Source organism: Lepidochelys kempii, chromosome 1 (assembly GCF_965140285.1).
Source record: "Lepidochelys kempii isolate rLepKem1 chromosome 1, rLepKem1.hap1, whole genome shotgun sequence".
Lineage (NCBI taxonomy): Eukaryota > Metazoa > Chordata > Testudines > Cheloniidae > Lepidochelys > Lepidochelys kempii.
This window is the reverse complement of record NC_136380.1, coordinates 120,295,176-120,322,190: the sequence shown is the minus strand read 5'-3', so window position 1 is coordinate 120,322,190 and position 27,015 is coordinate 120,295,176. Positions and strand designations below refer to the sequence as shown.

Genomic DNA, 27,015 nt, shown 5'->3' with positions numbered 1-27,015 from the left:
ATGTAAACAGTGCTAGGTTGATGGAAGAATTCTTCCACTGACCATGCTACCGCATCTCACGGAGGTGGATTACCTATGCTGATGGGAGAACCCCTCCCATCAGTGCAGTCAGTGTCTATACTGACGCGCTACAGCAGAACGGCTGCAGCTATGCCACTACAGTGTTTCAAGTGTAGACAAGCCCTAATACCCCAGCCATACTTGGGAGGACCAATGAACATAAAAGCATTTAAAGTGATCTCTGCAATAAGATTTGGAAGGTTTAAAAGAGGTGGGACTTGTAAATTACTGTTATATTATAGCAGAAATTTGATACGAAAGTTGTAAAACAGTTACAGTGTTTAAAGCAGCCTAACACTAACAGTGTGGCACAGTTGCACATCTATCTAGGAGTTTTTGTTTTTTTACAGCTGGATAAAATAAATGGGAACAGGTTTTAATCTCTTTTGATGTAATTGATTTTTCTATGTACCTCTACATATTCATAGTTCAAAACAGAAAGGACATAAATTTAGGAAGTTTGCTATTTTTGTTTTCTTATAAAGCTCAAGACCTCATGCTCTTCTTTATCTCACTAATGAGAGAGGTGGTGGGCCAGCCATTTGTAGGACATAATATCACTGTACGAAAACAAAGCATCAGAAAATCTAGACTCCTATTAAGGAGCTCATGTCAAGAGAAGCATATGGTTCGCTGTCTGTGCCTCGGCTACAGCCAATAAGGATAATTAAGTACATGTTGTGTGTGGAAATAATTCTTGCAGCTTAAATGTTGCCCATTACTTTATTTCATTGTAGCTTAGGTTTCTTCCCCCCCCCCATTTTAAAAAAATGTCTCATATTTGATTTTTTTTCCATCTCACTGCTAATTTTACCAGTGTTCATACTTGTTGCTCAATGAACTCAACAACATACTTGTTCTGCTGTCTTGTGTTCCTATGTACGAACACGTTTTTCTACTTCATTGTTCAAGTCCCAGTTATTTGGTTTGTACTTCAGTATCAATATCAAGAAGTGATGTTGACTGTGTTGTCATTTCCTCCTGACAGGATGAGATAGCAATACAAAAAATTTCTCATATTCTGAAGTCAAATGTTGAATGAGTTCCACAGTAAGCACCCAACACTTAAAATACCTCTGATCCTCACTGAGATCAGCAAGAATTAGGAGGTTTCATATAATTCAGTTCCTCCCCCTTTATTTCCGCTAAAGCTGATGTCTTTTCCAATAGATTACACTATTTTCAATCACAGAGATAAAACAGTCCCTATTCATAATACAGCAGATTAACTGAATTTTTGCATTTTTAACTATATGCATCAGAAAAGTCCCACTGCAAATCATGGTTTCTTACAATTTGGAACACATTTAATACAGCTTTCTTTTGATCACGTTCACCACACCTCACATCCATGTGTATTTGGCTCATTACCATAACTTACAATTTCAATTTTGCAAAAATATCTTTCATTTTAAAACCAACAAAATCAACAGAAACACACAGCAGTGCTTAGAAAATACACACACTGATTTCATTCAAAATAGTCATGACGCAGAAATGAAATTCTTCCAATTAATTTTCTGAGCAGGGTAAACTTAAGTCATTTTACAGTACTATAAGGGATCAAGGTATTTATTATTTTTCATTAGCTTGTAGGGTTTTTTTTAATTACTTGAATAGGTTATTATCAGCTATGTTGAGTGCCTAGAATCTTGCATATTGTGCCTTTCATCCCAAAGGAATGGATATTCCTAATGTAATAAAGTTATATTTTAGGAATTAGTGTTCTAAGTGAATTTTTACAATTCCACTGAACATGCATTTTTCAAAGATTACTAATACTTCCCAAATATAAAAAAACCAAACAGTTACGTACCTCTCATAACTGTTGTTCTTTGAGATGTGCTGCTCACATCCATTGCAAGTAGATGTGCCCATGCCACGTGCACAGTCATCGAAAAGTTTTCCCCTTAGCAGTACCTGTTCGGTCAGCTGTGAAGCCCCCTGGAGTGACTACTTCATGGCGGTGTATATAGGTCCCTGCCAATCCGCCACCTCTTCACCTGCCACCACTCCTTCTTGCCAGAGTACTCCAACAGAGATGTAGGTGGGTGGGTCTTGGAAGGGACATGAACACCACATCTTGAAGAATAGTTACGAGAGGTAGGTAACCGTTTTTTCTTCTGCAAGTGCTTGCTCATGTCAATTCCAAGTAGGTGACTCCCAAGCAGTCCCTAGGAGGAGGGGTCGGAGTTCACTAGTCACAGACTGCTGCACCGCACTGCCAAACGTGGGATCATCTCTGGCCTGCTGGGTAATGGCGTAGTACGACAAAGGTGTGGATTGATGACGTCGCTGCCCTGCAGATGTCTTGAATGGGGACATCTGCCAGGAACGCTGCCAAGGAAGCCTGCAATCTTGTGGAGTACGCTGTTATTGCTAGGGCAGGTATTTTTGCTAGGTCATAGCACGTCCTGATACAGGCCGTGATCCATGAAGAGATCCTTTGGGACGACACCAGAAGCCCCCTCATCCACTCAGCAATTGCAATGAAGAGCTGTGTTGATATTCGAAACCGCTTTGTCAGCTCAATGTAAAAAGCTAACACTTGTCTGACATCCAGGGAGTGGAGCATCCATTGCCAGTTACTAGCATGCGGCTTAGGGAACAACACTGGAAGAAATATGTCCCAATTCGCGTGGAATTGTGAAAGTATCTTTTGGAGGAAAGTCAGGTGTGGCTGCAACTGTAGCTTGTCCTTATAAAAAACAGTATAAGGGGGCTCGGAGGTCAAGGCCATAAGCTCAGACACCTTCCCTGGCTGAAGTTACTGCCACCAGGAATGCCACTTTCCAGGAAAGGTAAAGGAGGGAGCATGTTGCTAAGGGCACACAAAGAGGGCCCATCAGCCTCAAGAGCACCAGGTTGAGATCCCATGGGGGGATTGGCTGTCTTACATGAGGGTACAGTCTATCTAGTTCCTTGAGGAAGTGGCCAACCATGGGGTTAGCAAATACTGACCAGTCGGCAGAACTGGGATGGAAAGCAGAGATGGCAGCCAGAAGCACCTTTACTGATGATACTGCCAGGCCTTGCTGTTTCAGGTGCAGTAAAAAGTCCAGGATGAAGGGAATCGATGACTGTAATGGTGGAGTGTCCTTTTTCAGTTACCAAGCCAAGAACCTCTTCCACTTAGCCAAGTAAGTGGCTCTAGCGGACGATTTCCTGCTGCCAAAGAGAATCTCCCTAACAGAGTCTGAGCATGTGAGCTCCAAAGAATTTAGCCACAGAGTTTCCGTGCCATGAGGTGGAGAGACTCTAGATTAAGATACTGGAGGCGGCTGTGGTCCTGGGTGATCAAGTCCAGGACCAGGGCAATAGGTGTGTCTACTGACAGGTCTAGAAGCATGGTGAACCAGTGGTGATGTGACCATGCCGGTACTGTCAAGATCATTGATGTTCCCCCTCTTTGGACTTTCAGCAGGACCTTGTGCATGAGCGGAAAGGGTGGAAATGCATACAGCAGGTGTCCCTTCTAAGGAAAAAGAAAGGCATCTGCGAACAAGCCCGGGCTGTGATTCAGGAAGAAACAGAACTGCTGACACTTCCTGTTGTACCATGTTATGAACAAGTCTATCTGGGGAAATCCTCACCTTCGGAAGATGTTGATCACGACATCCGGGTGGAGGGACCACTCGTGATTGTGGAAGGACCTGCTGAGATGATCAGCCAGTTCATTCTGAGAGCCCGGAAGGTACGATGCCTCCAGATGTATCAAGTGGGCAATGCAGAAGTCCCACAGCTTGAGGGCTTGCTGGCACAGGGGAGAGGAGCAAGCACCACCGCCTGTTTATATACACCATAACTTGTATTGTCTGTCAATATGGATACACACACCTGCAGATGGGTGTGAAATGTCTGGCAAGCAAGGCGAGCTGCACATAACTCCCTGACATTGAGTGCAGCAAAAAGTTCTGCTTTGGACCAGAGACCTTGAGTCCTGAGTCTTCTTAGGTGCGCCCCCCCCGCCCCGCCCAACCCATTGCTGACACATCCATTACTAGAGACAGCAAGGGTTGGGGCCCGGAGAAGGCCGCTCCCGCACACACCACTTGCAGGTCAAGCCACCAGGGGAGGGGCTCGATAACTGAAAGAGCGTGACCAACTTGTCTAGGCGGTCTCAATTCGGCCTGTATACCAAGGCTATTCAAGCTTGAAGGGGTCGGAGCTGAAGCCGTAGTAGTGGGGTATCGCCTCTATGATGGCGCCCATGGCAAGAACACGTGTTTCCGGAAGGAATGCCCTGGCTTGACTGGAGTCTAGGAGAGCTCCAATGAACTCTATCCTATAAATAAGGGTTAGGGCTGATTTCACCACGTTCAGTATCAGTCCGAGCCTGTCAAATGTCACCTGAACCAGGCTCATGTGGTCCTCCACTTGGGCCCTAGAGTGGCCCTTGATTAGCCAGTTGTCTACGTATGGGAATACTTGTACCTACTGCTTCTGGAGGAAGGTGACTACAACCAACACCCAAGGGGCTGCCAAGAGGCCGAAGGGGAGAACTGATAGTGGGCATTGTTGACCAGGAAGCGGAGAAATCATCTGTGGGACGGGACTAGACATGTAAAAGTACACGTCCTTCAAGTCAAGGGCAGCGTACCAGCCCCCCAGATCCAGGGAGGGGATAAAGGAAACCAGGGAGACCATGCAGAACTTCAGCTTCATGAATCTGTTGAGGTTTTGCAGGTCTGAGCCCACCCTGGCCTTCGGGATTAGGAAATAGCGGGAACAGACCCCCCTGAATTCCAGAGGGTCTCTCTCTACCGCCCCAATTTGTAGGAGCATTTGCACCTCCTGCATGAGAAGTTGTTCATGGGAAGGGTCCCTGAACAGCGACGGGGAAGGTAGGAGGAAACAGAAACGGGATAGTCTCTCCAATTCTACCATTGTCACACCCCAGCCCCCCCCTGCCCCAGGGGTCCCCTGTGGGAGACAGATCAGCATTGTATATGCATTGTATATTGTTAACACTGTTGCAGGCATTGCAGGGCAATTTGGGATGGGTCAAAGGTGTGAGTGGAAGATTCTTTTGCTTGGGGGCTGAGAGCTGCCTCACTGAACCGTGGCACTGGTTAGAGGAGGACTGAGAAGGTCTATTACTCCTGCCCCACTTCCTGCTATAGTCCTGTCTTGGGGGAGCAGGGTAGAAGTGAGGGGTAGGCTGCAGCTTAAAATGTTTCCTCTGGGGGGCTGATGTATGAAGCCCAAGGAACTTCAGTGTTGCCCGTGAGCCTTTAAGGCTATGGAGCTTAGAATCTGTTTGCACCAAGAAAAGCCCTGAGCCACTGAAAGGCAAGTCTTGAATTGTCTGCATAAACTTCATGCGGAAGTCCTGAAGCCTGAAGTCAATAGCCACTTCTCATAGCAATGGCTGTTGAGTACACAGAATCCAGGGAGACCTGAAAGGAGGTCCTCGCAATGACCTTGCCTTCCTCAAGAACAGCAGTAAACTCCGAATGAGAGTCAGCCAGAAGCAGCTCCTTGAATTTGGACAACGTGTTCCAGACGTTAAAGCTGTGGTGGCAGAGGACCACCTGTTCATTGACAATGTGAAGCTGGAGCCCCCCGGTAGAATACATCTTCCTATTGAAGAGATCCAACTTCTTTGCCTCCTTGGACTTGCAAGGGCAACTGGGACTGACTCCCCTTTCCTTTTTGTTGGCAGCCGCCCCAACCAATGTGCCTGGCTGAGGGTGAGTGAAAAGGTACTCATAACCTTTTGAAAACACAAACTACTTCTTCACTCCTTTGATTTGGGGGGGGGGGGGAGAAGAGGTGGGCATTTGCCACAACACTTTAGTAGTGTTCTGAATGAGACACAAAGCTACCCTCGAGGGACCTTCAGGCACCAGAATATCAACCATGGGGTCTGTCCTGCTCTTCCTTCTGAGTAACTCCTGGTGGGCTCTGTTGTCCATGGCCAGCAGCGTGGTAGATGTGCCTGCCACTGCCTCATCCAGGGAGAATGAGGATGCCGCCTGCAGGGCCACTGGTGTTGTACCAATAAAATAAAAACCAGCAGGATCTTATTAAAGGGAAAAAGGCAAAATACCACATTTATTGTGAATACAGAAAGAATCATAGTAAGCAGTTAGTTATAGCTATAACATTCCATTCAAACATTCATTCATACAAACACACACACACACACACAGGTTCTGCAAGGTTGTTATCATAGTTACCAGCCTTAGAGTTGCTCATGCCAAGCCACTGGCAAGGTGGCCTGGACATGAGGAGGGAGCAGGGCCTTGTCAGATGCTCATCTGATGCTCCTGGAAGTTGGTTTGCAGAATCAGACCCCAAAGTTCTCACTTTTTAGAGTCTATTTTTATAGGAATTTCTTCCTATGCCAGTCTATGGGAATTGCTTCATCATGCTGTTGCTGAATCAATCAGCAGATAGCACATTCCTGACGGCTCCAAGATGTTATCTTGTTCTTTGGTTCTCCCATTCTTGAGGCTGTTGGGTGGATTCCAGTCTGCCCTCCGGGGGGTCCTCTGGTTATTTCCACTTGACGCCTTCTTCAGCCGATGGACACTGGATTCTTAGGCTGGCACCTCCCTGATCATTCAGTTATTATCCACACCAAGCATCCATCCACAGACATCCTCTATCTCTATTTTAATCACAATTGTTAATACAACAAAAGGGTGGGGAGTCTCTGGGTGCTGTTTCTGTTGTTAGAGTATTGCTTTGAGTCTCTCTCTCTTGTGAATTGCTTTGAGAATAGACTCTGTCTTAGAATGTACTAACACAATTAGCAGCTTGCAAGTTTCACACATAGAGGGAGAGAAACAGTACCAAAACCCAAGAGACCTCTTAATTAGTAATACCCTGGAATTTAAACTCTGGGGAATCAAACTCATTTGTGATTTTAATACAGAACTTCTTTAATATGATCCAACACAATCCCCCTTTTGACACTAAGATTTATAATCGTCAGTGTCACTTTCTATGTAGCCTATTCAAGAGAAAGTACTGTGAAGCAATTTGAGTTTGTGATTCCAATTCATGCCACATACATCACTAGGATCATGTATCTTTACTACAAGGTTCTGGGGCAACAGGCAAGGTGAGGCACACCCACTTTTGAGGAGTCCATTCGGTACAACCTCTAGTGTCCAATAGCTTCACTCCCTCCCCAGCCCACTGGCTCAAGGTCCAGGGTAGCCAAAAGGATCCCATGTGTAATATGGGGAGTGGGTTAACCTTCAATACCTTTGCCTCCAGGGACTGTTGGTGTGCAATTTTGACAACAATTTCTCCCATTAACAAGTCTGGTTTACAATAGTGGAAACATATTGCATCCATTCATATTGATAAGTGTCAAACAATGATCTCTTTCTTTTTTAACAAATGCATCAAACCCTTAATATTTCCCAATATGACCCAGAACATTTTGTGTTCCAAAGTAGCTAGTGCAAGTATCTGCATTTCAGTGCATCCCATAGCTATGGCTGTGTAGTTTCCTATTTCTAATATTTTTTTTTCTTATGGATAAACCATGTGGTAGTATTAAGCCATTACTAAAGATTCCATTGGCCTTTTAGGTTACCCAGACCAATTTGGACCAAGTCTACATTGGCATGTACTTGTTTTTGTATCAGGCTGTCCTGTAGCTGGGACAGAAAGCTTAATTTATTTTTAAGTTCCTGCAGGTCTTCAGTATTTTTTTTTTTAAACACACAACAGTGCTAGCAACAACACAAAACACAAGACAAAACATAGAACACAGAACACAATTTCTATTGTGACAGTAGATTCATGGTATTGGGTTGCTTTTCAGCTGGCAGCTTTTCCTGATTTTCTGAAAGACAAAAAGAACATGTTTCTACCCCTTTTGGGGTGGCAGATTATTGCTTAAAATATTTCTTTTACAAATACCCTTGCTGATTGCAGGCAAAACAGAGAAATTGCCCCCACATTTTCCTGTTTTTGTTCTATAGGCAGGCCAGGTTTCAAAGGCTTTTATCTTTTAAGGGTTATGGGGAAATTATCCCACTGTTTAGTCATTAAATCCCTGAGTTTTCCTTCTTATACAGGTTTCAGAGTAACAGCCGTGTTAGTCTGTATTCGCAAAAAGAAAAGGAGGACTTGTGGCACCTTAGAGACTAACCAATTTATTAGAGCATAAGCTTTCGGGCCTTTCCACGATATGCAACTGAGGAAGTGAGCTGTAGCTCACGAAAGCTTATGCTCTAATAAATTGGTTAGTCTCTAAGGTGCCACAAGTCCTCCTTTTCTTTTTCCTTCTTATACAGCAGACCAAGTTTATAATGTGTTTTTCCTGCTGTGTTAAGCTTTAAGTTTTATTTACAGGTAATAACTGAGAAGCATCATTACCATACGACCTTAAAGGATTTTTCCAAAAATCATACACACTATACGTTGTTACAGGGATACTTATTATCATTAAATTTATTAAAATTATCTTGTTATCCCATGTCTTTTATTTAGACAATTTGTTTGCTGACCAGGTATGTCCTTTATCTGCAGCTCCTTTGTGCTGCTAGTTCTTTCCTTCCTTTATCATTTAGGTAATTTGCATTTTCACAGAAACTTCCTGCTTTTGGATTTAAAGCCATCAGCAGCTCAGAGACTCTATCTTAAAAGGGACACAATCAACTTTCACCAGAGTTTTGATTACTTTTAACTTCTGCTTCCAAAACACATAGCAATCTGAAAAAGAAAACCCAACCTATTGTGGCTCCCTTTGGAGCCCTAATAGCATTTTAATTAAGTAGCATGGTATGTTTGCATTTCTTTTGCCCCTTCTACAATATACCCTGCACATGTTCTGGGGCAAATGCACATTCCTTCCATAGTTTAACTTCTATAACATTATCCAGATCCATTTTTACATAAGGTGTCACTATTTCTTTTTTTGCTTACAGAGTTTTCATGTACCTTTATCAAAGTGACAGTGATTACTCAGAGCCATTTTAAGACTCAGTGTTTCTAACATTGCTTCTTTTTGTTTTGTGCACCTCACCCCTGCTGTTGCTTCAGAGAGGCACTGTCTTTTTTAAATTTTTTTACTACAACTCTCATCTGCTATTTTGTTACAAAAACAAACAAACAAAAAACAAACAAAAAGAATCCAAAAAAATTTTTTTTTTATATTCTCCTGATTTTGACTGCCCTGCTGCAGCCACAACTTAAAAACATTTTAAATTTTGTAAAGCATTGAGTTACCTTTTAAGGGTTAAATGCCAAATCCCAAAGCCAAACAACACTAATTACCTGTGTCTAGCAAAAAGGTCTGTCAGTTTTGCAACTTTGAATTAAAGAGTCAAATGGATTTTTAGTGGCATTATTTAAAACAAAAACAAAACTAACTGGTCCTTAGAACTTTACATATTTACACACACACAGACAGATACATACACATTTTCTTTTCCTTAACATCCCTTCCACACTGCTCTGTTTTTTACATCTTACATTCCCTTTATACATTTGAGGCAGTTAAGTTCCAATAGAACCCTCTTATGTTCTTTTAGCAAATTTGACTAAATTGTCCAGTCAAATGATTTTAATCAGATAGTTTATTTTTGCCTGGCTAATTTACAGACATTCCTTTGGAAAAGGGCCCATTTTTCTTTCAGAATGGCTGCAAAGAAACCAAGAATGCTCTAACACTTTTCCTTTTTAACATTTTCGGTTAAAAGTTGTTCGGGTGAAATACAAAGTTTAACTGCTTAATTCCCTCCAGCCTCTGCAGAGTTAACTTTTTTTTTTTTTTACTCTCTTTTCTCTTTGTAATTATGCCTGGGGGTGCCATACATAGGACCTTCTCCCCCTTTACCTGCCTCCCTCCAGCCTCTGCAGAGTTAACTTTTTCACTCTTTTTGTATTCCTGGAGTGCCTCTTTCACTATTTTCAGCTGGCTTTGGATATTTGTAGCCAGCACCTTCCAATTGTCTGCTCCCTTTTCCATTTGTGCCTTTTCCTCTTTACATGAAGACAAGCGGAGGGAAGAATCCTTACATGCCTCCCACAACAACCAAATTGCTGCTGCATCTCTTTTGGCAGCACTAGAAGGTTTGTATATGAGGATATACTGAGCCAATCTATCCTCTAGGTCCGAAATAGTGCAGACATCAGCTAGGGCTTGTTTAGTCCAAGGACTGTGTCCAAATTTTTGAAGGATTTGTTTAAAAGGTGTAATTTCTTTAACAAAAGGTGAGGTTGGAGTTCCTTCTGACTCCATTCCTCCCTCTAGTACTGGCTTACCCTGTTTTCTTTTAAACATCTTAACATGGATATTTCAATCTCTTTGTCACTGCTGGTATTACTTAGCAAGTGACAGCCTAGATTCTGAAATCATAGCTTAATCTATGCATTTTTCCCCTGCTACCTTCCCGGAGGCCAGCAGGTCCCCTGCTACCTTCCCAGAGGCCAGCAGGTCTAGTTTAATCTGTTTTCCCTGCTACCTTCCCAGAGGCCAGCAGGTCTGGTTTAATCTGTTTTCCCTGCTACCTTCTCGGAGGCCAGCAGGTCTGGTTTAATCTGTTTTCCCTGCTACCTTCTCGGAGGCCAGCAGGTCTGGTTAACCTAATAGAAATGCCTAGCTCACTAGAGCTGGCGGTGTGCACACCAATATTTACAATAACTGAGGTTTTTTACCAATATTCCCCCTTTCGCAATTCTCCACCAAAATGTTGTACCAATAAAATAAAAACCAGCAGGATCTTATTAAAGGGAAAAAGGCAAAATACCACATTTATTGTGAATACAGAAAGAATCATAGTAAGCAGTTAGTTATAGCTATAACATTCCATTCAATCTCATATTTATTCATACAAACACACACACACACACACACACACACACAGGTTCTGCAAGGTTGTTATCATAGTTACCAGCCTTAGAGTTGCTCATGCCAAGCCACTGGCAAGGTGGCCTGGACATGAGGAGGGAGCAGGGCCTTGTCAGATGCTCATCTGATGCTCCTGGAAGTTGGTTTGCAGAATCAGACCCCAAAGTTCTCACTTTTTAGAGTCTATTTTTATAGGAATTTCTTCCTATGCCAGTCTATGGGAATTGCTTCATCATGCTGTTGCTGAATCAATCAGCAGATAGCACATTCCTGACGGCTCCAAGATGTTATCTTGTTCTTTGGTTCTCCCATTCTTGAGGCTGTTGGGTGGATTCCAGTCTGCCCTCCGGGGGGTCCTCTGGTTATTTCCACTTGACGCCTTCTTCAGCCGATGGACACTGGATTCTTAGGCTGGCACCTCCCTGATCATTCAGTTATTATCCACACCAAGCATCCATCCACAGACATCCTCTATCTCTATTTTAATCACAATTGTTAATACAACAAAAGGGTGGGGAGTCTCTGGGTGCTGTTTCTGTTGTTAGAGTATTGCTTTGAGTCTCTCTCTCTTGTGAATTGCTTTGAGAATAGACTCTGTCTTAGAATGTACTAACACAATTAGCAGCTTGCAAGTTTCACACATAGAGGGAGAGAAACAGTACCAAAACCCAAGAGACCTCTTAATTAGTAATACCCTGGAATTTAAACTCTGGGGAATCAAACTCATTTGTGATTTTAATACAGAACTTCTTTAATATGATCCAACACTGGGTCCTCCTGTCCTTCTGGCTCGCGGAGATCCCCCTGCATAGATGGGTTGTGTGGTGCCAGCTTCTGGACCCATGCTGGCCCCTGCTGCAGCCTGGGTACCCATCTCATGGCCTCGAGGAGGTGATGACGGAGGGCCCTGTGCCTCCTTTACAACCACATGAGCTGGACCCTTGGTGGTAGCCCAATGGGGTCCAGAAGGGCCATTGAGCTGGCACCTGCCACTACAGTGGCCACAGCATCATAGGCAATGGCTGCCCTTCATCCCGTCTGGAGTGGTGCCGAGAGCGCTGCTGGCTCCGCCTAGAGATGTACGACTCTACCTCTCAGTCCGATGAAGACTCTGACCTCAGTGGAGCAAGGCAGTGCCAGGGAGCAGTGCCGAGGCCAGGGAGAGCAGTGCCACATCATTGCCGGGTTGCCTTTAGAAGGCACTCTTTGCTGCACCGGTGCAGGGGACTGCGCTGTCATCGCTATAAGGTCTCTGGCCACTCAAAGATGTCCAGAGTGGAGGGAAGGTCCAACTCCTCCAACTGACACTCCCACACTGAGGATTCCACAAGAACCAGACTCGACGGACCTCCCTACAAGGCTGGAATTGATGGTGCCGGCTGACCTAGAGCAGGGCATCCCAGCGCAGGATGCATCCTGCTAGCATCTCCTCGCTCTGCTGCTTTAGTGGGAGAGCAACCTGAGTCGGTCTTCTTGTGCGGCACCAGCAAATCGGAGCGGAGCCATGCACTCACACCAGAGGAAGTTTTCGGTGCTGGGGAGTGGTGGTGCTGAGGGTCTCTGGAGCCCGAGTCCTTTCTTGGCACCGCAGCCTCTTTTACTGAGGCCAGTGCGCTCCGAAACTGAAGTGCTGGGCTTGGGGTCGGATATCAACTGAGGATGAAAGGCTGACTCCACGAGAAGCAATTTTAGCCTAAAGTCTCTCTCCTTCTTAGCCCTTGGGTGGAAGCCTTTGCAGATTTTGCACTTCTCAGTCTGATGAGCTTCCCCCAAAACCACTGCAAGCAGGAGACATGAGAATCTCCCTTTGGCATAGGCTTCAGACAGGACTCACATGGTTTGAACACCTAAGAACAAGGTATGCCCCCGGTCCCTGAGAAGGGGAGAACGTGGTGGTTGGGGGTAGAAACCACCAACTAAAACTTATCTTAACTATGAGTTAATGAAAACTAATCAATCCTAAGTTTAACTATTCACATATACAGCAAGAGAAAGTCCACTGGGGATCGTTTGCCATAGTAAAAGAAGAGAGCGGCTCCAACGACTATCACTAGTGGTAAGAAGGAACTGAAGAAGTGACACCTCGGCAGGGACCTATACACACACCGACATGAAGGCGTGACTCCAGGAGGCTCCACCGCTGACCCAACAGGTACCGCTAGGGAAAAAAACTTCGAACAACTGCACGTGGCATGAGCACACCTACTTTGAATTAACATTAGCAAGCACTCGGAGAAATATTACCTTTCAGTGACCTAGGGTTGTCAACTTTCTAATTGCTAAAAACTGAACACCCCTGCTTTGCCTCATCCCCTGAGGCCCCGCGCATCCCACCTCTTCCTCTAGGCTCTGCCTCCATTCACTCCATCCCCCTTCCCTCCATCGCTTGCTCACTCACTCATTTTCACTGCAAGGCCTAAACAGGCACCAGAAGGCCAGGAGTTGCAACAGTTTGAATGTGGGAGATTGAATCACACATTCTAATACCCTTCACCTCACCAGGGAGGTATTTTAATCACTACTGCAAAATTAATTGCCCCCCAAAAGAGTCCCACCACTCTCAATGAGAGAGACTAAAGAGACTATTGCAGGAGCTTTGTTTTCCTTGCCTCACCCAACTGTCCTGGTAGGAGATCCAGCAGTGCTGCAGCCACTGACTGACTCCTTCCCTACCTGACAATGAACTGTTTAGTAGGGGGAAAAGTTATGTTGCTCCATGTTTAATGACTAGTTAAACTGTTTAAATGTATGCTTTAACAGACAATATATGCAATGTGCACAAATTAATGTTATGGGAGTCTTAATGTTAATATTTCCACACACTTATGTTTAACCTTAATATTACATTGATGTTATTTTATTAATTCATTGTAGCTCTTTAGTGTTAAGAAGATGAGGTTGCATAAAATGTAATTCACGACGCAGAAATGGACCCCTCCCTATTTTACCATCCTGCTAACCAACAGATTTTCTAGTGTTCTTCGTTTCAAGTTTTTTCATGTGTACTATGTCCCAGATTTGTCCCAAAGCAGGTTGAGAGGGAAGATGTTAGAATGTCACACACAGCGTGACCACCTGTCCTTTGTTCCATGCCCAATGTTCCATATAAATCAATAAATATTGTCTCATATACACTAATAATCATGAAAAGGATTGTACACTGTAATAAAATATGTTATTTGTATATGAGTGTGTGTCACAAATAAAAAGTTGGGGAGGTGCCCTTAAAAATAAACTCTCTCCAAGTTGTCCTTTATTTGAAACATGAAGGGTCTGTATATGGGTGAGAGGGAGATTACCATAGCCAGGGAGTAGCTCTTATGTTTCAGGAACATTCCCTGTTGCCAGGCCCCTTTTGTACTGCCCATGGTTTTGGCACCATCAGACCATATGACCCACTTACTTTTTGCAGACTCCAGCGGGTACCGACCAGTGTCAAGTGCAAGGCTTTGTGCACAGCGATATCTGGCTGCTGGGGTGGCTCCTGATATGCCCCACTGACTGGGTGGGTTGCAGTGGCCATTCCACTGGCGGAAGCCCGAGCAGCCCCAGTGCACTGACCCTGGATGAAGTGACAGAGATACACCCAAAACCACACTAACCTACATGCACCTCCTGTAGGGACTGGCCTGCACAGCCACCTAGACTAGCAGTTGCTGTGACCTACTTGCTGGGAGAGGGTGTGGGTGGGTGTATCTACACATCACTTAAACCTGGCTACCCCCTGTCCACTGACTGGGGCTCGCTGTGGGGCTGTGTTTGTTCAGAACTTGAGGTTCAGCTAGAGACTCCCAACAGGAGAGGGACTCGGAGAGCCCAAATGTCTACACAATAATGTTACAGCCCCAGTCCGCTGAGCCAGGCCAGCAGGGCATCTAATTGCAGCACAGACAGCTCAGTGGGGCTAAAGTGGAGGCCTCTGGATAGGGACTACCAGGGAAGGGAGCCAAAAATTTGGAGCATCTCCCTCTGACTCTTCCTCCCCAAGCAGCTGCTGGCCACTTGTGGGAAACAGGGCCACTAACTGGGGCAACTCCTAGGAAGAGCAGGAGGGTGCTTGGGGCATGGGAGGAGGTTAAGGATGGGGGAGCAGGATCTGGGCTGGGGGGCAAGGTGGTATGGGAAGGGGTTTGGGGTGCAGGCGGGACACTGGCTCTGGGCTGGGGTCAGAAATGAGGGAAAATGAAATTAAAAATAACTAGAAATGACAGTACAACTAACTTCAATTTTCATGATCTAAGATAAGTGAAATGCAAAAAAAACCCAAATTAGAATTAATGGCAAAAATGCATTTTTCAAATTGAAAAATTGAATGTATTATAGGTAAAGAAGCTAGTTTAATACCTATGTAGCCTGATTCTCCACTGCCTTGTACACTGCATAGTTATTTGTAAAATGCTGCCGAATCACAATGCAAGAATCAGGTCTGTGAATTTTAACCAGATAGTGTCCCTTTACAAAAGGTCGACAGAGTAAAGTTAGTGAGGGCATCGCTCAGATTTTGACAGCCTATCCATAGAGCCATTGCAACACAAATATCAGCAGAGCCGACGACAATGTTGCATCCGGAACTTAAAAGTTTGTGGGGACAAGGAAATGAAATTTACGTTTTGATTTTTACATATGAAGCAACCAACGTCCGGCAGAGCACATGCCCTGGGGGATCAGTGACCACTTGACTGCCCCCCAGAAAGTGCCACACAACTAGCGGTGCACAGGAGCACCAAATTGTGCCTCTGAAGGCAAAATTTGCCAAAAACACAACTCCCTCTGAAGTCCCATACCTGACTTCAGCCCTCAAGGCTCCAGGAGACTCTGGTGTCAGGCCCAGGTCACTTGTGTCCCGCAAAACCCAGTAGCAGCTGCGGGCTCCCCATGGGCACCCATGGGCCAGAGAGCGGCTGCAGATGCTGCTCCCCAGGTGGCACAATGGCTCCACTGCCTGGCTGTCCCCAGCCACTTGGGGATGGTGGCACTGGGGTGCAGGCTCCTGGAGGGCATTCGGGTGCAGGAGAAGGATCCAAGCTAGAGCAGAGGTTTGGGACACAGGTGGGGTTTGGGGTGCTGGCTCCAGGTGGCTCTGTCTGGTGTGGTTCATGGGGGCTCTGGGAGGCTGCTGCTATTTAAGGTGGCCTCTTAAATAGCAGCCACACTGGCATTGCCCAGGAATGGAGGAAGCTGGATGCAGCTGCGGCATCCCACTTTCACACCCACCCCAGATTCCCAGGCTTGGAAGCTGCGGAGCCAGTGCTTGGGGTGGCACCTGCAGGCTGGGGCAGCACGTGGAGCGCCCCCCCCCCCAGGCTGTCCCTCTGCCTAGGAGTGGGACATGGCAGGGCAGCCACCGCTGCTTCCCCAAAGCCAGGCACAGAGCCTGCCTTAGCACCGCTGCCCCCAGAGCCTAATGAGGCCAACCGGACGCTGCCAGACCCCTTTTCGACCAGATGTTCCAGTCGAAAACTGGATACCTAGCAACCCTACAGTGATCTCTGGCATGGCCTTCAACTTCTAATAATCTCTCACACTGTTCATTCAGAAAACCCAAAATCAAACATATGATAGTATTGATTAATCTAGGCATATTAAGTAGTGACAACACTATTACCTTAGACACCAGGATTTTGCATTCCATAGACAGTTTGTAAAAGATAACTATCTGATTATATTCATTTGGAACATTCCAAGCTTCCAAACTGTGCTGTGGTAGGATCTTATGAGGAAAGGGACTTGGACTGCCTATTAAGAATTTTGGAAAGTAAGTGTGAAATCAAAGTTGTACAAATCTTCCTGTGATACTACCAGAAGGTAATTTATTTCCAAGATGCAGGACAGCTATGCAAACCAGCCTGGAAGGAGATGGTTAGTGTCCAGATGGCCTTTGTGGTCATAACAGCGAAGAACTTCAAAGTAGACTGAACAAGTCTATTCACTATACTATTTTGTTTCAGAGGAGAACCAACAAGCAGTTATTTTTTCCCCACAGATTCTTTCTATGAAAGTGTTTTCCTCTGCAGTAAGTGTACGTAGTGTTCCTGTTCCTATTCTTACACCTCTGTTGTGTTTAATTTAGCCCATACATTTATTACTTTTACCAGCACTCAAAGCTATCTTTTTATCCCCCTTAAATTATGCCTGATTATTCACAGTTTATATGGGATTTAGGGCAAAAGCCATCTTTGTGCCTGATCCTGAACCTGTGTGCTACTATAATTTAAATGTTAGATATAAAAATTACCCAGGATAACACATTACTCTTTTACATTTAGTAATAGAGGGACCAGAGGAACCACTTTTGTCCTGAGAAATTTACAAAAAGATGAATATTTGCTGAGTGTAAAATTTAATTACTTTCAAGAGGAAACTCTGATCACTTGTTATAGTTTTGTCTAGAAGGCACCATCTGTGACACTCATGTTTCCCCTCTGAATAAGATTGACCAATATGTTCTGTGACTTTGGACATACAAAACGATGTACTTGCATTAAGATATTAACTGAAAACTTAAATGTTTGTGAGTGGCCCCAAATTCCTAGTCAGCAAGACTGGTCATATAGTAATACCACCTTTCTTTCAAAAATATCAGAACATTTTACAAAACGTTAATTAAGCTTCAAGCCACTTGAGGCCAAGGGAGGTCAAGAAGTGATTTGTCTAAAGTAACACTAGAAATTTGTGGCTAAGTAATGCACTCATCCTTTTGTGAATGCATTCCAACATCCCAACCACCATTTCCACTGAATTGCAGTCTACTGTTCAAACTCTTGAATGACTCGCTAGCACCAACAGAATAAAACCTTACATTAGGTTATTACCTAATGTGTGTATCTAATACTGTAATACTGTAACTGTACAGACTGTAACTAACCAATGAAAATAATAAAAGGTGATTAATAAATTTGTTTTTCCCCCCCATTGTCTACCCAATGAGTTCCTTAAAATTACAAAAGACATCTGAAATTAGAGACAAGAGTTTTTTAGTTGAAGCACATAGTAATAAAAAAAATCTTTGGAATAGTAAACAAAACTATTTTTCTTATAGGAAAACCAAAGTGTAGGTGTAATTGATGAAAAAGTGCCCGGTTTGTTTACGCAACAAACTCTTCTTTCAGTGTGATTGATAACCCACACATCATTAACATGGTTCAGTGACTAAGACCAGGATACAGTCCCCCCAACAGAGCAGATGTCTCAGGCAAATTGCTGGACAAAGTATATGACAAAGAAATTGAGCAGCGTGCAAAAAGTCTAAAGGGTGAAATTGTTAACCTGAGACTTGATGAGTGGAGCAATGTCCACAATGATCCTGTTGTATGTGCTTGTGTGACAACAGAAGAAGGGAATGTCTTCCTTACAGAAACAATTGATATATCAGGAAATGCACACAGAGCAGAATGCTTACAAGTAGCAGCAGTAAAAACTATAACAAACTGTGGAAAAAAAATTCAAATGTCTAATACGCAGCTTGGTCATAGATAATGCTGCAAATGTATCCAAGATGAGAAGAATTTATTTAGAAGAGAGTCCCAAGTTAATGTACAGTTCCAGTGCTCATTTGATGCACCTCCTAGCCAAAGACTTCAGTGTTCCAGAAATAAACGCTAATATTGTTGAAACTCCAAAATACTTCCGCAAGAACCACTTTGCAGCAGCTGCTCTGAAAAAAGCGGGAAGAATGAAGCCAACTCTCCCTCAAGACATGCAATGGAACTCAGTAGTGGACTGTTTTGAGTACTGTATCAAGAACTGGCCAAATCTGACGATAGTTTGTGAACAAAATCGTGAAAAAAGAGATGGCACAGCCAAAGTTCTCAACATTGGGCTTAAGAGAAATGTTGAACACATGCTGAGTACCTTGAAGCCTATTTCTGTAACCTTGAACAAAATGCAGGGAAATAGCTGTTTTATTGCTGACGCTGTTGAAATTTGGAAGGAACTGAGTGAGATCTTAAAGAGAGAAATATGCAATGACAGAGTTAAATTACAAGCTTTTTCCAGCTCATTTTCTTGCAAATATTCGCAATACTTGGTAGCAGGATCAAACCTTAACTGATGAAGAAGAGGAGCTGGCTATGACATGGACATCCAGCAATCATCCTTCCATAATGCCAACTATAATAAACTTCAGAGTTAGGGGTGAACCATTCAAGAAACAGGTTTGCTGAGGATGTTTTAAAGAAAGTTACACCAGTGAACTGGTGGAAGTCACTTTAGTACTTGGATTCAGAGACTGCTGAAGTGATAATCTCTCTCTTAACAGCAGTAGCTTCTTCTGCCGGTGTAGAAAGAATATTTTCTTTCTTTGGATTAATTCATTCCAAATTGAGAAATCGTTTGGGACCTGAAAAAGGAGGAAAGCTTGTTTTTCTTTTCCAGATTATGAACAAACAGGAAAATTGAAGGTGAAGACAACCGAGTTAGCTGCAGAAGCCAATATTTTAAAGTTTCTCATGTTGACCTGGCTGACACAGTTGACTTAATTTTTTAAAAATATTTCATTTAACTATTTTAGTTTAACACAATATTAACAAAAACAAACCTGATTTTAAAAAACTTGAATGTTTAGCTAAATTCAAAAATTCATATGCTTGTTTTGTTATAATATTATATGTTTGCTGTTGAAGAAAAAAAAATCCAGAATACATAATGTTGTTGTTGTTTTAGTTAAATACAACAATTTAAATGTCTGTCTGGTGATGTTCTCCTCCTAATACAGCATGGCAAGAAAATCCTCCAAATATTATTGATTAACCTGTTGAATTGGAGATAGTTCACCTCCCAACGACTTCATAAATATCTGCTTCAATTACCTTTAGTAAATGAAATAACCAAACAATCATTCATGTTCTGATATAGCTGTAAAATGAATCTGAAAAGTTTTCAAAATAAATCACTTTAAAAACGTATATCGTGTACCTTCTAAAAATGAAACCTATGTCTCTCTCTGAGTTGCAAAGAATATGTATTAAGGTTATAACAACCAACAAGAATGCACTTTTAAGTAGAAATCCATGATTAAATCAAATCTTCCTGACTAGTGATTTAAATCAAATCTACCCTGGCTAGAAGTCCACAGATATGTATCAAGGTATTTATAAACAAAGACATTGTCATCAGAATTTGCAGGAACAGCATATTGCAATATCTTTGTCCAAGTTATATAGCATGAAACTTTTATTAGAAAGGGTACGTGTATTTTAAAGCCAAGATGCAAAATTCAGCATTTCTGGTACAGTATTAATATCCTTCTGTTTTCATTGTTTGTCAAATTTAGATTTCTATTGCCCAATTAAAACAAATTTACAGTATCATGACCTCAAGAATCCAGCCGTTTCATTGATGTTTATGTTCAGCAGCCAAGCCCATTGACCAACTGTTACAAAACAGATTAAAGGATACAGCATCTGTTTCTCCTACAAATGCCCAATGAAGACAAATTAGCCAACCTGCAACACAGCCCGTATGTTTCTTCCCAAAGGCTTTGTTTCTCTTTCTTCCCACAGATTTTTTTAAAGAAAGACTCTAGGTTGGCTCTCTCTGTAACAGATGGGATTCCTGGCAAGTCTTGGCTTGCTTTCCGGTAAGTCAATGCTTCAGTGGTGCAGGATCAGACCCCCAAAACAGCACTCTCTTAGCATAGGGGTTCCCAGCCTTTTTTTTTTTTAAACCATGCCCCACCTTAGTATTTTTTAAGTTTATTTTATTTTTAAAAACTTGGATCCCCCACCCATCCTTACAATGCGAGTAGACTGCCACCTAGTGTTCCACATGTATGCTCATGGACTACTAGGCAAATTACTGAAAATGCAAGTCAAATGGTGCTATAAAAACATCCCTACCTGTTTAGAAAGGGTCAGATAAGGGGCGCTGGAAGGATGGCAAAAGTAATAAGTGCCAAGTCACAATGCCACTCACTCAAATGTAACCTGGCTGTCCCTTCCCAAAATCTGAGAGAGAGGCATTGTGATCTGGTAATTGCCCACCCCATGGCACTTTTCTCTGAGACTCACTGTGTCGCCACCAACCCCCTGCTCCACCAGAAAGTTTGATGTGCTCACATCCCGCACTGAGAAAGTCTGTCTTAGCAGGGACAATTAGAGCATATTCATCATTTTGAAGTGACTTGAGATAACGGTAATACAATCCTCAAACATACATATCAGTTTTGTAAAAATCTAATATATAGAATTCACTAATTCCTTATTTAAATTACTAGAAAAGGAATATTTAATATAAACAGGTCAAACTGGAAATACTTTACATTTCCCCCAAAGGGCAAGTCAGAAGGGAGAAAAATCTCTCAAAAGATGTTGAGTTGCAGTTTGCCGTTTCAATCACCAAATCAATAGGAAAAAATAGAAAGTGGCACCAAAAAGTAATGTTTATATTCTCCAGCCTGGCCCACTGGGCAACTGTCACAGGAAAAATTAAAGAAGACCATCTGTTTCTCCTGCAAGTGTGCAATGGAGATACTGCCTAACATAGCCCTTTTCCATTACGGGGAAAAAAAAGTCTTTTGTTTATCTCCACAGAAATATGTTTTCAAACAAACACAATAGGCATCCCTCCAGGTTGATTTTCTGACTGCAAAAACAGATGCACATTACTCATCAAGGTAATACTCTTGAGCAGAAGTAGTCAACATTCAGTTTACAGCCTACTAGCATTAAGAAAAGTATTTTAAAAAAACCAGCATATGTTGCATCATTCACTTCTCCTTCACACATAGCTAGAGTTCAGTTTCTTTTCAGAAAATATTTGTCTTACCTTTACCATTTTGCCATGCAGTGTACCAGGACAAACTGAGAAAAGTGATGAAAACTAACACAGTGGCCACAGTTCCATTTCGGAGCCTCATCTCATTTCAACATCACACTTGTTTATACGGTACTTGCGATTTGGATTGATCAGTTGTACTGAAGTCAGTTTATTCCACCATTAGCGTCACTTGACCAACAAGAATGAGAGATGTAGATCTCTCGTTCCAAAAGCTCTGTAAAACCAGTCCAGCAGTTATGCCGCTTCAAACTGTTACTTGAGTCACTCATTAGCCTTCATAAAGCAAACTTCTTTATGCTTCTACTCCTGTTTACAAAGGGAACACAATTGATCAGTTAGAGGCACAAAAATATATCATAAGCAGTCTGTGTAGTGCAGGAGAGTGAGTGGTCCAGCAGCCTCCAACTTTCTTTTAACCACAGCTTTAGCTCTAGCATGGGTTACACCAAAGCCTCAGAGCTCCTTCAACCTACACCAGCTGGCAGCAGTCCACAAGGAATCATCTGAGAATACTACACTCTGCCCATGCCCCTACCTGTCTCCCCACCACTACCCTTCATACCAGGGTGTAGTGCAAGAGCTAGCTATGCTAGTACTGCCCAGTCAATAGCTCAATTTACTGGAAAATTCTAAGTATTCAGCCTTTTTGCACTACCTGAGCAGATCAAACGTCCCAAAACAGGCCAATGTCTGGTTTCTGGGATTTTTTTTTTTTTTTTTTTTAAAGTACCAGAGAAATCTGGAGGACTTTCCTCATACCAGACTACATAATTATGAAATGGCATAAAAATGAAGCCTAAGTACCCGATATTGTTCTTTAAGATACTGCCAGATCTTCTATTTCAAATTCCATCTGACAGAAGTTTGTTACTCAGCTGGCGAGAATTTCTTTGGGTTTAAGTTTTCCAGTTCAGAATTGATAATTTATTTCTCATTCAAATAGGTCATCACTTAAGAGCAAAAGAAGAACTTTTTTTATTACACTGGCACCTTAAGACTCTAATCAACTGGGGCCCCATTGTGTTAACAGCCATAAAAATACATAGTAACAGAACGACTCTTATGTAGAGAGCTTACAATTAAGACAAGATGCACCAAGAGTGTGTCACAAACAAATAGAAAGGGGTAACAGTTATAGGAGAACATGATTACGCAGACTACCACTGCACACAACTTTCAGGTTACAAGTCTTTTCATAAATATTTTTTTTATATCTTCTAAATCAGAAGCCTTCCCAATCTTTTTCACTTGGTAATTTACCATTAGTATAATCGCTGTAGTGACCCTTGAGGGAATTTAAAAACAGAGTCGGGCAGGTGCTTTACATATTAGTTTGCAGAGGGCATTCCACATGTAAGAAGCATCAAGAAGGTACTTGTGGGAGAAGTGGACAAATATGCGATAAAGGCGGACATTGAGAGAGCACTTGGGACAATGCCATATAAGAATAGATAAATAGGAAGGACAGAGTTGTGAAGGACTTTTAAGGTAGACAAGAAGATTGAATTTGATGTGAAGGGAGAGAGAGAGAGAGAAAAAAACCAGTAGGGAGATTCAGAGAGAGGACTGACACTGTTTGAATTATAGCTCAGGAAAAATTATTTATCACCCTCATTTTGAATGTTCTAAGGGAGATGAGATGGACATAAGGAAGGCCAGAGAGTAGGTTGCAGTAGTTAAGTCAGAAGATGAAGGCCTAAATGAGAGTTAAAGTAGTGTGGACAGAGAGAAAAGATCTTGGAAGTGTTAAGGGAAAAAAGTAGTGAGATTTTTATATGGCCTAGATGTGTAGGATTGGAAAGAGGGAGGAACCTAAAATGACTCTCAGATGACAGGCCTAATTGACTAGGAGGTTAATGATGTCAACAATGCTGACAGTAACAGCATTATGTTGATTTTAGAGAGCTATTATGATGTTCTGCAATAACATCTAGAGGTCCCAATCAAAACTGGGATCCCACTGTTCTTTGCAAACACATAAGATGACAGTCATTGCCGAAAGAGTTTTTATAAGACAAGGAATGATATATGAATGTCTCAAACAGCAGCAGAAAGGGGAAGGAAGAAAGTACAAGCCACAGTAATATGTGCAAAACTAGATGTTTCCAAATGAAGTAAGTAGTATTGTGGATAGTTGGTTTTGCTCTTATGCTATTCTTCTCTCCCCCAGGCCCCACATTTTTCCACCCATAACCTAGTTATTATTTAGGGGTACAGTAACTCCTCACTTAACGTTGTCACCTCACTGATCTATTAGAGAACACGCTCGTTTAAAGTTGCACAATGCTCCCTTATAACATTGTTTGGCAGCCGCCTGCTTTGTCCACTGCTTGCAGAAAGAGCAGCCTGTTGGAGCTAGGTGGTGAGGGCTTGGAACCAGGGTGGACCGGCAGCCCCCCAAGTTCCCTGTGTGGCAGCCACCCAGCAGGCTGTCAATTGCCAGGCAGTTCAGGTGTCCCTCCCCCCACTGCCGTGTGCTGCTCCTGCCCTCTGCCTTGGAGCTGCTTCCAGGAGCCTCCTGCTTGCTGTGCACAGCAGGGGGGAAAGAGGAGTGCTAATGTCAGGGTGCCCCCTACTCAAGTACCCCATCTCCACAGAGCGCGGGGGGGGGGGGGAGGAGAGACACAACAGGGTTCAAGACGGAGGGAGCTTGCTGGCAGCAGCTGCTATCTCAACCTACTGATCTACATAAAAGGGCAGTGTACTTATAATGGGGTCAGTGTACTTAAAGGGGCAATGCGCATCTCTCTCCCTCACACAGTGCATGTGTGTCTCCTCCCTCCATTTGTGCTGCCTTGTAGAGTGTGAGGCTACATTAACAACTTGTTAACCCTTGGGGGGTCAGCTGACTGCTGCTAGTTCATCATTTAGCAGTAAAACATTCCCTAGGAAATATCCCACCCTCTGACTCCACCACCTCAACCAAGCTTCACAATCCTCATTGCTATGTACAGTATTAAACTGTTTGTTTAAAAAACTTATACTATATATATATATATAAAATAAATAAATAAAAGTCTTTTGTCTGGTGAAAAAAATTCCCCTGGAACCTAACTATCCCATTTACATTAATTCCTATGGGGAAATTGGATTCGCTTAACATTGTTTCACTTAAAGCAGCATTTTTCAGAAACATAACTACAATGTTAAGCAAGGCGTAACTGAACTACATTGCATCAGAGACTACACATTCTAAGACCTTATCAATACTAGAAAGGTTGCACCAATTTAACTAAAATTTTAAATTGATCTAGTTAACCCAGTGCATGCTCCAATGTTGATGTACTTAAACCATTTAACCCTCAAACATCTATTCCATTTGCTTAAATTACTGATTATCATAAAGTAATTTAGCAAACTAAGCTGATCTAAATGAGGGGTCAGCCAGTTGAAGTATAATTATATGGTTTCTACCAATTTATCTAGATGTATTTAGTTAAACTTGTAAAACTTCTCCAGTATAGAGATGGCCTAGGCTTCCCCACTATGGACGATGTGACTAAAGGCCTGACCTTGCAAGACGCTTAAGGCAATGGCAGTTGAGAGCCCTCAACATCTCTCAGGAGGTGCTCCCTAGCTTACTGAATCAAACAATTGGCTAATGTCTATATGCTTCCAGACTTCTGGTCTATAGACATGAGGTAGTTTCAAATGTGTGCCAAAACCTGATATGCGTTAAGGCCCCAAACCTGCAGTCCAACTATGCATAAGTCTCTGTAGGATCAGGACCTAAAGTACCTTGTGGTTCTGAGGAAACCTTAACACATATTGGAGCACAAATGCCTAGAAAATGAAATTCACAATAGCAAAAAACCCAACAACAAAACCTTAAAAAGCTCTTTTGTATAATATACAAAAAGAAAACTTATAAAGAGAAAAATAAATGGGTACATTCTCATTACAGCCATTTTTAAACCTTTCCTTTCATTAGAACATTTTACTGTATTTAGGGTTGGGAGAATGAGTGTAAGCACAGGACTGGGAACGAAAACCGAATTAGTCCTTATCTCAGTTGACACTGGCTATCACTGTTGCTTACAAGCAGGAAACCTCGTTGCTACAGTTTCCTCCTCCTCTGTAAAAATGAGGGCACTAGTACCGGATGGCTGTGAGGATCCAAGGTAAAATCTGTAAGTCACTCTGAAGGAAGTCTCACGTGTACCACGCTCAATAATATAAATACTTTTATCACTGAGCATTAGTAGAGTGCTCAAGACTGATAAATAATGTAACCATCATAACAACCTTAGCAAAAACGAAAAGCAATTCAGGGATGATCAAAGGCCAGACCACCCTGTTGTGCTGGGGTTTTGCAGCACACAGGCTTGGCAGGACCAACCACCGTGTCTAATTCCTAGAACACAAGACAAATTAAGGCTGGATTTTTACCCTTGCTCCCTTCAACGGTCTTGCTCGCATCCGTTTACTGATGTAGCTTCTCTCTCTCACCATCACCCCTTAGTTTTCTTTACAGCTACATCCCTTTACCCTGGTGTCCCACAGCGCCGGGGGGAGAAGCGGAGCTCGCGGAGCTCGCGGACCGGCCAACCGCCCCCACGCGTCCCGGGCTGCGCGGGTGCCGACCGGGCAGCTTCGGCAGCGGCGATAAATAACGGTCGCCTCGGTCCGCGGGGAGGGGCAGCCCCCGCGGGGAGGAGCCTCGAAGGATGCGGTCCCTGCTCCGGGGCGCCCAGCATTTCCCCCCACCGCCGGGGCGGGGGAGCCGGGCTGGGGCACTGGCCGGGGAGACCCGGCTTGGGACCCCCCCAACACGCAGCGGGGCGCGGCCCCTGAGGCCGGACGGGCGCTCGAGGGACAGCCGAGGAGGGGGGGTCCCAGCCCCCGAGGCAACGGCACGGGATGGGCTGGGTCCGCCGGCGGCTCAGCCTAGGGGTACCAGCCCGGAGCCCCCGCAGCGCGGCCCCCACCTGCCCTCCGCCAGGCCCCGGGCTGAGGAGGGGGCGTGTCCCGGCCGCCACGCTCACCTGGGTCCGGGCCACCTGGGCTCTCGGGGGCGGGGGGAGGGGGGGGAGCCGCCGCCGCTGCTCGCGCTTCCTCGCCGACAGGGGCTGAGGCGGCGCCTAAAGGCCCGCGAGCTCCTCAGCCCGCACCGCCCCCGCCCACCCTGTCGAGCGGCGGCCGCTCCATCCGCCAGCTACTCGAAGAGCCCGCCCACTGCAGCTCGCCTGGCTGCCCATTGGCCAAATGGTCCGCCGCGGCAGGCCAACCGCCAACTTGCCGAGAGGCGCCCTCTCATTGGCTCAGGCTCCTGTCAATCTCGCTTCTGGAGCTATAAATATCTCTCGTGCGCCTGAGCTGGTGTGGTGCAGTGTCTGGGGGGTGGGGGGACTATCGTGCAG

General features: G+C 43.9%; 1 protein-coding gene across 4 annotated transcripts in view; it reads right to left on the bottom strand.

Annotated features, from left to right (window-relative positions):
* MGAT4A (alpha-1,3-mannosyl-glycoprotein 4-beta-N-acetylglucosaminyltransferase A) overlaps nucleotides 1-26,804 on the bottom strand; it is a 160,938-nt gene extending 134,134 nt beyond the window's left edge. For 3 of the 4 annotated variants that reach the window (XM_073352542.2, XM_073352568.2, XM_073352558.2), the window contains exons 1-2: nucleotides 26,045-26,589; nucleotides 21,644-21,961 (exon numbers count right to left, since the gene is read on the bottom strand). In XM_073352542.2, coding sequence (XP_073208643.1) covers nucleotides 21,644-21,734 — 91 coding nt within the window. In that variant the 5' untranslated portion in view covers nucleotides 21,735-21,961; nucleotides 26,045-26,589. Of the gene's footprint in view, nucleotides 1-21,643; nucleotides 21,962-26,044; nucleotides 26,590-26,640 lie in introns of those variants that run through there. The other variant, XM_073352549.2, reaches the window with a different exon arrangement.
* Nucleotides 26,805-27,015: the final 211 nt, after the last annotated feature.